At 52.3% G+C, this 10,196-nt stretch overlaps 5 protein-coding genes across 5 annotated transcripts; 4 read left to right on the forward strand and 1 right to left on the reverse strand.

Annotated features, from left to right (window-relative positions):
- Positions 1-116: 116 nt before the first annotated feature.
- Positions 117-998, forward strand: M436DRAFT_75200 (eukaryotic type KH-domain (KH-domain type I); the record flags this gene model as incomplete). The annotated part of the gene is made up of 3 exons (XM_013569224.1): positions 117-666; positions 724-819; positions 880-998. The coding sequence occupies 3 exons, from the start codon at positions 117-119 to the stop codon at positions 996-998; spliced, it is 765 nt and encodes a 254-aa protein (XP_013424678.1).
- A 916-nt stretch (positions 999-1,914) lies between these two features.
- Positions 1,915-2,766, forward strand: M436DRAFT_66274 (uncharacterized protein; the record flags this gene model as incomplete). Its single annotated transcript, XM_013569175.1, has 2 exons — positions 1,915-2,383; positions 2,435-2,766. The coding sequence occupies 2 exons, from the start codon at positions 1,915-1,917 to the stop codon at positions 2,764-2,766; spliced, it is 801 nt and encodes a 266-aa protein (XP_013424629.1).
- Positions 2,767-3,842: 1,076 nt separating this feature from the next.
- M436DRAFT_66275 (uncharacterized protein) lies at positions 3,843-6,399 on the forward strand (the record flags this gene model as incomplete). The annotated part of the gene is made up of 2 exons (XM_013569176.1): positions 3,843-4,226; positions 4,276-6,399. 2 exons carry the CDS (start codon positions 3,843-3,845, stop codon positions 6,397-6,399), a joined length of 2,508 nt encoding a protein of 835 aa, XP_013424630.1.
- A 760-nt stretch (positions 6,400-7,159) lies between these two features.
- On the forward strand, positions 7,160-8,479 carry M436DRAFT_75202 (uncharacterized protein; the record flags this gene model as incomplete). Its single annotated transcript, XM_013569225.1, has 1 exon — positions 7,160-8,479. One exon carries the CDS (start codon positions 7,160-7,162, stop codon positions 8,477-8,479), a length of 1,320 nt encoding a protein of 439 aa, XP_013424679.1.
- A 996-nt stretch (positions 8,480-9,475) lies between these two features.
- M436DRAFT_12741 (uncharacterized protein) lies at positions 9,476-9,985 on the reverse strand (the record flags this gene model as incomplete). The annotated part of the gene is made up of 1 exon (XM_013569041.1): positions 9,476-9,985. A coding segment is annotated over one exon (510 nt), but the record flags the coding sequence as incomplete, so codon positions are not given.
- Between the last annotated feature and the right edge of the window lie 211 nt (positions 9,986-10,196).

A 10,196-nucleotide genomic window follows, 5' to 3' on the forward strand; every position in this document is an offset into this window, starting at 1 on the left:
ATCACCTCACCCAACAGCACAAATCGCCTTAATTTTACTTCCACCAAATAAGAAACGCATCGCCGGAACTACGCCATTCTCAATCTCATCGTCTGCCCTCTCGGACTGCCATCATCATGCCCGCACCAACTGCCCTCCAAAGAGTTGCGCCCGAGGAAATCGCTCAGAACCTGAATGAGGCCTCCGCCGCAAGCAACAACGAAGACGATGAGATGCTCATCAGCACCACCGACGCTCCCGCCGTTCAAGACGCCGCTCAAGCCACCGAAGACACAGCCATGACCGTCGACTCGCAACCACTCTTCGCCGCCGAAAAGGCTACAAACGCCCACGTCCGCTCCGAATCCCGCAAAGTCGCCGTACCGCCTCACCGCTGGACGCCTCTGAAGAACGCATGGCCTAAAGTCTACCCTCCTCTGGTCGAGCACCTGAAACTGCAATGCAGAGTCAACACCAAGAACAAGAATGTCGAGCTGCGCACAAGCAGATTCACCGATGATACTGGTGCTTTGCAGAAGGGTGCAGATTTCATCCATGCTTTCTGCCTGGGCTTCGATTTGGATGATGCAATTGCTTTGTTGCGTTTGGATGATTTGTACATTGAGACTTTCGAGATCAAGGATGTCAAGACGCTTCAAGGCGAGCACCTCGGCAGAGCTATTGGCAGTGAGTGTCACTGGATGCACCAGCTGTCAGAACAAATTGCTGATTGATCACCTCTAGGAATTGCTGGAAAGGACGGAAAGACCAAGCACGCCATTGAGAACGCAAGCAAAACCCGTGTCGTACTCGCAGACTCAAAAATTCACATTCTGGGTGGTACGTGATATCTGGAGGACTCTTTCGTCTGGTGACCAGACGCTGATCATTTTATTCCAGGTTTCAAGAACATTCACATGGCTCGCACCGCCATCGTTTCCCTGATTCTCGGCAGCCCGCCAGCCAAGGTGTACGGCAACCTCAGAACCGTTGCGTCGAGAATGAAGGAGCGCTTCTAGACGCCAGCTCCATCGTTCACGCATGCAAAGAACAAGAAAAAGCATACAATTCAGGCTGTATAGGGAGTGGTTTTGGGAAATGATGATCAGTTTCCATTCGGCGAGCAAGGGCGTTGGTGGTCGGGCGTGTCCGTTTTGTTCTTTTTCACTTCGACCAAAAATTTGGGTAAGAGGCATTTGGGAGGGCGTTTTTTACTTCTTATATCATGAGCTCGCTACACTCGCACGCAAAGAATCAATACGATATTTACTACAACTGGTACTCGAGCACAAGTGAATTTCAACCTGAATGGTTGTCAATAGGAACAGCTAGTTCAGGTTCTGACTACAGTCCCTGACACTCTATGTGCGACGATAAGTCAAGCTGGTAGTTGTGAAAAGGCACGGTAGTGTTGCAATCAGGACAGTATCCACCGAATAGTAGTTGGCTCTTATCTCTCTTCAAACACATATCTGGTTCAGAATCTTTCGTGTCGTTCTACGGCGTATAACTTGTCCATAGGAAGATGGGAGACCTCTGGCCATGTGCTGGACTCTGTGACATGTGGTGAGACGTTCCGTACGCTCCGTGGCCGTCGTGCTCTACCAACATCGCCCAACTACTGAGATATGGCATGCTTATCATGGTGGAGCAGAAGAGCCCTTGCGCAACAGTGGCAGTGGGTACGCCTTCATAGACGCATAAGAATCCTTCAAGGTCGATGTTTAAAGGCCCTCGCTAGGTAAGGTGGAGGTACTGATGAATGCATCAGGGGAGAGAGCGCGAGCTGCTTGTCAGGGAAGGCGCGACCACATTTAACCTGAATGTTGTTTCCACTTCAAATTTGTGACGATACTTTGCAATCCACCTCGTCCCATCGGCCAGCCTCAACAACGTTCCTTGCTGGTTGCACAATCATCCATACACTGTTTCGACATGAGCGATCACGCTACACAACCCAGCGGCGCAGAACCTAGAGATGTGCATGAGAACGAAGACCAAGAATTGACCAGGGACTTCGATGAGATGATGTTTTACGCCGGAAATAACGACGAATGCAACAACGACGAGGCAAGATATATCGCCTCACAGCTCCTCATGCGTCCGAACCTACCACTGTTGTTCCGTGTTGATGCACACATGGTCTTGGCTTGCGGAAAGGTCGACTATCTTCACCATGCCCAAGAGGCAGTGCGTCTTGCCGAGCTGGGTCGAGAACAACTTGGGCCTGATCAGACTTCTGAAGCAAGAGATGACTTGAATAACCTTCTGGACAGGGCTCAAGAGACGCTGCGCTATGCCGAGGATGACTCGGCTGAGTTGAAGCGCACCAAAGAGGGCCTGAAGGCAGGCACAACCAGGAAACCTCAGAGGGGAGTTCAAATCGTGTATGGCAGCCTCTACTGTAAGTCTTTGTACCTTTTACGGCACCGATCGAACACTAACAACATCGAAGATAGAGGTGACACCGAATCCGACAGCAGCGAAGTCGAGATTGAGCGTCGGACTGTTGGCAAGATCCAGAGGAAAGACGAGATCGACAGCGAACCCGACAACAACGTCGATGGTGAGGCCGTACAAGACGTTATCAGACCCGACAGCATTTCAGCCGACGGCACCAAAGCTCCTCAGTCCGAGGTTGAAGAGTCGACTTGCACGAAGAGCAAGGGCAAACGCAAGGCCCGCAGTGTATCTGACGATAGTGGAATGGAAGAGAACGCCGTTGATGGCAAGAAGCACAGCAGCTCAAAAGGTCGCAAGACTGACAAGTCGGCCATCACACCTTAAGCCACAACCTGTTGCTCTACGCGTAGGGAGACAGCTATCAACTACAAAACTGGTCTCCCAAGAGATCGTTCGGTACCGAAGTGCATTGAGAGGAATTATGGCAGAGGACGAGGGTATTTGTTATGTGAGCGCTAAGACCCAGTTCTACACAAAGGGCGCCATGGGAGGTCGTCCGAGGCTTTTTCTCTCTCTGCGAGTCCTCGATGGTGAAGGATGTTTCTAGCTCATGTAGATGCTATTAGTACTGTGAATCAGACATGAAAATGACTCCGGATGTCCTGATCACCCCAAGTCCTACGAACTATCAACTGACTCCCATGATAAAGTTGTGTGTAGTGTCAAGACGACGATGGATGTTTGGATGATAGGGCTGTATCATCAGCACTAAAGCAGACAAGACACATTAAAATCTGTCACCTCAGGCCCACAGATACTTCATTGCGGCCTTTTCATAATCGATATGAAGATTACGTGAGAGGTGAGCAACAGAAGATGGCTGGGCCGAGTGTTGAAAAGTGAAATTTCTCCAGCGATGGTTGAGGGGAAGGAGGGGAAGAAGTTGAGATCAAGTTGGCGGAAGGGTGTCTCCGCTGAGGACGGATGTCATTGATTGGCTTCCGAGGCACAAAGCGTCGCGTCATCGGCGTGATGGTGTGAGACAAGACGGCCATGTCTTGTTCCCAGAAGAAAGGCTTGAAAAGGTCTCTCGTGTCATCGTCGTTGTTCTTGATATCTCCAGTCTGAAACAGTCGCCGTCTTTGACGGCATAGGTATCGCTCGCTCTTGGTCGAGGGCATCACGAACGGCTATTTTACTAAGACGACCCGAGGGCGGACCTTGTCGGCCGTTGCTCCAGCACTATCTACCTCGATCCTATTCCGCCTATTCTGCTATTGGAACGCCTTCATCTCCATTCGTCTCCCACCCCACGTGCCCGCCTCTGTCTCTCACTACACTCGTCCTCCGTCTGTCGCATGAAGTCGACTGGCCAAGAAATAGTCGGATCTTGAGCGTGGAATGCGCCGTCTCTCGAGTGCTTCCCCGCAACGTGCCTGAGAGACAATCACCGCTCCGCCATGGGAAATACCAACAGCTCCACCAGGGAGTCGAGGACCACCAGCTCCCGATCGCGCGCCAACACAGCAAACAATGGAACTCCCAGCAATGGCACAGCCGAAAACTCCATGTACAATGTGCGTAGTGGCCGCGGCAGCAGACAGAACCTATCCTTCCTCCATCTGGGGTCCAGCAGTAGAGGTGACCAATCACGCACCGAGGAACCTCGCCGCGAAACCAAGCAAGAAAGAGAAGCTCGCAAACGTGAGAAGGAGCGTGCTACTCGAGAAAATGAACGCGAGCGAAGTATGAAGGAGGAAGGTGTCGATGGTGGCTATCTCGTTACGCTAGGAACATACGTCGGTCCTGAGGACTTCAACAAGACCGTCGTGCGCCAGCTCATGGTACGCCATCCACTATCTCTATAACAACTATCCTGCTGACACATCTTAGATCGAACGCCGCTTGGCGCCATTCTGGAAAGGCCTGAACGACCATTCTGACTCGTGGACCGAGAATCAGCTTGTAGCTGTAGCACGAGGACTAGCCCTTCCCGCTGCTGACGACCCTCCCCTCCCCGATCTCGAACAAACCGCCGGCAGCGATGTCGACTCGCTCACTATTCCAATCTCCTCTCGCTCACAATCCTACCAATCCGACCATACCTCGACTCCGCAAAGCGCCACTTTGCCTCGTCCAGGCACCGCATCTTTGCCCTCAGCCTCGGCATCCCGAGGTCTCTTCCGTGATCGTGCAAAAACTCTGGCATCCTTGGGCACCTCGAACAAGAACAACAATGCTTCGTCTACTTCGATTGCCCCTCAGGAGATTCGTCTGCCGCGAGACCCAAGAGTCAACGGCTCTCCTCTCGAAGCTGTTTTGTATAAGGATGCTGCGGAATGTCCCATCTGCTTCATGTACTACCCTCCACACCTCAACAAGACCCGCTGTTGTGATCAGCCCATCTGCTCAGAGTGCTTCGTACAAATCAAGCGTCCTGACCCGCATCCTCCGGAGCATCACGATGATGAGGGCAATCCCACAACCGACGAGGAAGGCTTATTGGTTTCAGAGCCCGCTGCGTGTCCCTTTTGTGTGACGCCTGAATTTGGTGTCAGCTACCAACCTCCTTCCTTCCGCAGAGGTCTTGTATACTCCGGCCCTGTCAGCAGTCCGGCTCCAACAAGCGCCCCATCTCCCGATGCATCAACTCTCTCGTTACCTGTGCCGCACGGTAGAAGACGTACGACATCTTTATCTGCCTCGGCCCCCACTGTCATCACTACAGATCGAGTACGACCTGACTGGGCAAAGAAGCTTGCTGATGCTAGAGCGCACGCATTGCGGAGATCTGCTGCTGCAACTGCTCTTCACAATGCTGCGTACATGCTAGGTAATCAACAGCCATCGGATGTACGCTCGTTTGGCGGTCTTGGTCGCCGCCGCCGTACACTTTTGACGGATACCTCTGCTAGTGCAAGTGGGACTGGCACGCCGAGAGCTGACAATGGTCAAGTAGGTAGTCTGTCTGAGTTGATCGCTCACATAGAAGGTCAAGGATCAAGCACAGAGCCTCGTCCGTCGGGTAGACGAAGTCGTGCCCATGATCTCGAAGATCTTATGATGATGGAAGCTATCCGACTATCTCTAGCTTCCGAAGAAGACCGCAAGAAGAAAGAGGAGAAGGAAATCAGGAAAGAAACAAAGAGACGCGACAAAGAAGCTGCGAAGGACGCAAAGAAGGCAGAAAAGGTCGCGAAGAAGAACGGAAGTCTTTACAGTGCTAGCTTGAACGGCAGCACAGTTGCTTGGTCTGACATGACCCGCTCTACGAGTAATATTCCACGACCTCAGACAGGTGTCTCGACAGCTTCATCACCTCCACCAGCTGCTCCTCCAATCGTCGGCAAAGGCAAGGCACCTGCCACCACAGCCTACGGCTTTAATCCGCTTACCGAACCTACATCTACCTTGAATACAGAGGTTGCTGAGCAGACAGCCGACTCTCAGAGGCATCTTGAAGAATCGAGAGCCAATCTACCGCAGGCAACGCAGCCCATATCGTTCCCGGATGCCCTTCAAAACCGCTCTCACCTTCGCCACATCTCCAATGCCTCATCGGCGGCATCTTCGATGCTGGACTCTGCGCCTGGAAGCTATCAACAACGGACGCCGAACTACCAGATGTCACCCAACGCCAGTGCGACGGTGCTAGATGACGGTACTGGTACGCCTGATACACACTCTGGTACTCCGAGCAATGATGTGAACACGGAATCCATGTTCAACTTCAAGAGCTTGACCGAAATGATACGCAACGACGATAAGGACCGAGATGCAGATCATGTTGAGTTCTTTGAGCAAAAGCCAGAACAAGAGCGCAATCCGTCGATTGCATCGTCTTCCAAGGGTGATGCTTCCTCTGGTCTACCTGCATTGAACGAGGTTGAGAACGAGATGAGACATGGAGATGCTGTTCAAATGCATGACGGAACTTCTTCGAAGATGCAGCAGAGCGAGACAAAACACGCAGGCGATGTGGATGTCCTGCACACTTCAGGGACTTCGACCAACTAAATAGGCTTCATGACTTGTCGACAATATGGCATTCGTCAAGGGTTGGGTGGGAACACATGCGATATGGGAGGTAAAAGCAGATGCTGTTACGAGTGCTTCACTGCTTTCCCGTACATGGACCACGAGGCGTTGACTGTAGGTTCATGGCTTTGTCAGTCGCGAGCTGAGAGGGAGAAGACCGGGATTGTATAGGGCAGGGCGTCGAACAGAGGAAATACTTTTCAACTTTTGTCTTTTTGGCTCGCAAACATATACAATCATTCTGATGACTCTTTCAGCCGCGGTATCTCGAGTCGTCGTCACTTCCTAGGTACTCTAGACAAACGGTACACGTCAGTTTCAGCCGGCCCTGAAACGGTGCACAGACTTGCGGAGAAGGTAGGTATGCATGAAACGGGTTGATCAGGCACGCAGGGGACGCAGGGGTGCACTGGCTAGACTAGGGTTGAGATGGTCTTTGCATAAGGGACTCTAGTCTTTTGATAGCTCGGTGTATGGCCGTTTGTTGTTCTTGTGGTTGTTTGTCGAGGAAGTCGCTGAGGCAGGAGTGAAACGCGGCACAAGGTTCAGGCGTGCAAGACAGAAGGATCTGGCGAAGCCAAACCACGAAAGGGGCCACTTTTAGGCAAGCCATCGGCAAGAGTTAATATGTGGTGGACACCCCGCGCTCCATCAGCACCGTAGCGAGTCGGACAGGACAAGTAACGCACGGCGACACTTGACAGAAGACGCAGGTACTTGGAGATCAAGGGGTTTGATCATGTCGCAGCTTTCTCAGCACAGGCAGAGGGTGCCATCGTTGGGCATTGTAGCGACGCATGGAAGAGGCGCGGCGCTGCCCTCTAGACCGAGCCCGCTATCTTCGCATCCACCCACACCTGTCGAATTTGTCGGAGCGACTGGCAGCAACAGCTACAGCAGCAGCGAGCAAGACAGTCGCGACTACAACTGCCATCTGCCAACTGCCAATCACAGCAGAAACGCATCTGCAAGCACATGGTCGCTGCCGTTTCAGTCGCCTAGCAACACTTCGACCACCACCTTCCCGAGGAAGCATCCGAGCAGCAATTTCTCCACGCCCGATCTGCTTTCTGCTTCACACTCGTCGACCGACTCCCTGTACCGACAAAACACCAATTCTTTTGCCGGCAGCTCCTCTCAACTGCATCATCTACCATTGGCTTATCAGTTGACCAACCACGACCCATCAAACAAGCTCGACCTCGCCAACGTCCACACAATGTCGCACTCCGACAACTCCCGTCATGACAGTTTCGGCTCCCAGCTGCCTGTGCCCAAAGGCCCTACCAACAATGGCCGTCGTAGATCGATTAGCATGCAAAAGCTGTTTTCGCTGTCGAGTTTGAAGAGCAGTTTCGGCAACTCTCGCACCTCGCTCGTCTCGACTCCTTCTTCACAGAACCCTCCACAAACCGCCTCTTCCGATCGTCCGACCTCCGACAGCACTACCAGTTCCAGAGGCGTCAAGCGCGCCGCAGAAGAGGATTATGTCGTCGTTAAGCATGGCCAGGACAACAGTCTTCAGCCGCCCTTGAGGAAGAGGAAAAGTAGTTCGTGGTTCTCTCGCAGAAAGAGCGGTCTCTTCACCTTCAACTCTCACAACAGTGATTCTGCCGTAGTCGACGACGATATGCCACAGGGTCCTGATGCAATGGTGCTGGACGAGCCGGAAATCGTCCGTCCCACCATCGAGCACACACAAACCATCCAGAGCGACTCTTCGAGCGAAAGACCAGCGAGCCTCTACAACACACAAACCACACAGCTTCCCCCAGTTCTACCGCCGCTGTCACCCATGTCCAAGACCCAGACACAGTCTTCGCAGTACTCCGAGGCCACCCAAGCCACTCAAGCCCAGAGGATCGAGCGTCCTGTTTCACACCGCACATTCAGCTCGCAAAGCAGAGTCAGTCGCTCGTCTTCTCAACGTCGACCTGGATACTCTCCTTCAGCACGAGAGGCATTTTCACCTCCACCTACGTTGCCCGAGCTCACTAGAATCGAGACATCGTTTGGCGACTCGGATATGGATGATCTGTTTGCACAGTTCGGACGCTAGACGCGTTATGTTGACCAGGAGATTGACACCGATCGTGAGTGGCTGGACTTGTTTCTCACTCGTCGCAAGCAGCGTCGTCGGAGGTCGCCTTGGTTTGGTGGATCCTGTTGATTCGATTCTCACATCCTCCTTCTAAGCTCCAGCATGGCTGGTCCCCTTGCTTTCGTCTTTCTGTTCCGATGAGTGTGGGAAAGAGATGACTACATATTTATACACCCTGGGTGGTTGTCTGTACATTCATTTGTCTTGTTTTTTGCTTCTCGTCTGTCGTTTGAGCTCTTGATCTCTATTGCTTTTCAGCATCCTTTTGTTTTTCATGGCATTGGCGAAGGCGTTTGGGGGTGGTTGTATCGTTTTTTGGGACGAGAATTTAGGTGTTCATGATCATTTCTTCTATATTTCTCTCTTTACGTCCAAGAAGGATCCAGGCATCACTGCCACAAAATTACAGATTATTGTATCTCTTTCCCTAATTTTCATCTTTTGTCTCTGTCTGTGGCTTTGTCGTAGTCTCGAAGATTGCTGTTTTCCTCTTCAAATCCACTCGGTTCCAGTCTTGGTTACTAGCAGAGTCATTCTCGGCGGACGGACTTGAGCTCCGCTGCAACTAGTTGCTTTTGATATTGTTGTGCCCTCTGCGGGAGTCTGACAATTGCAGGAGTTGATGTTATGGTAGGCTGGCGATGCCGGATGGCTGTGCAGTGCAGATACATTGTCCAAACGATCCTTTGGCCTTTGTTGCCTTGTTGTCGTGTATATCATCCAGTTCGTGCTGAGGCTCGCAAGCATGGCTATCCGTTCAGTTGAAGCGTCGTGAGGACTCGACGATGATGCAGTCCGATATCCAAACACCTTTGGTTCTTCCATCTGCACCACTGACCCCTCGTGTTGTGACGTGGCATTCGCGCATCAACCTCGCTTTTTTTTGCTTCCAGAGGCATAGAGTCTTTAGCTCCATCTTGGATTATGTTTTTAACCACCTGCCTGCTTAGCAGCTTGTCTCTGCTTCAACATCTTCTCCGTGCGCATAAACTCCCTGATACCAACCGGCACATCAGCAAAAGGATCTTTTTCCTCTTCTGCACCCTTGACATCTTCTCCCAACCACAGCGCTTCACTGCCTCCACCATCATCATCCATACTCATTGCTTCTCCCACCCCTGACCCAACCCCCTGCACCACTGCTGCATCTCCTTGTGCAGCATTTTGTCCTTGCGCGACAGTCTGCGAAGCCTTTAGCGCCTCCTTGGCCGATTCGCTCGCAAGCTTCCACTCTTCGAATTCTTCGCGGTAGATGTCCCACACGCAGTTTACACAGCCACTCATGCAGCAATCGTCTCCAGAGGGTTCTTTGGGCTTCGGCGGCACTTTGACGCCAGCGATGGTTTTGCTGGCCGAGGAAAGGTCTTCGCGGCGTGAGGAGCCCGATGAGCCAAAGACTATGCGGGCCTTTGCTAGGGTTTGGGCTTTTGTTGCTTCGAGGGAGGAGGTGGCTGGTGTTGTGGTGGGGGTTGGTGGTGATGGAGCATCGGAGGGTGGTGAGGAGGGTGAGGATGTTGGTGTTGACGAGGCAGATGTTTGTGGTTGAGGTTGCTTGATTGGTGTTGCGTCTGTGGGTGGGTGGCGCGAGGAGAGGATATCGGCATAATATCCTGTCAGAGGATACACTTGGTCATCTCTCTTTTTCGAGTCGTCACTGCGGTGCCGGAGATGTTGT

The sequence above is a fragment of the Aureobasidium namibiae genome (assembly GCF_000721765.1).
Source record: "Aureobasidium namibiae CBS 147.97 unplaced genomic scaffold scaffold_16, whole genome shotgun sequence".
In the NCBI taxonomy this organism is placed as follows: Eukaryota; Fungi; Ascomycota; class Dothideomycetes; order Dothideales; family Saccotheciaceae; genus Aureobasidium; species Aureobasidium namibiae.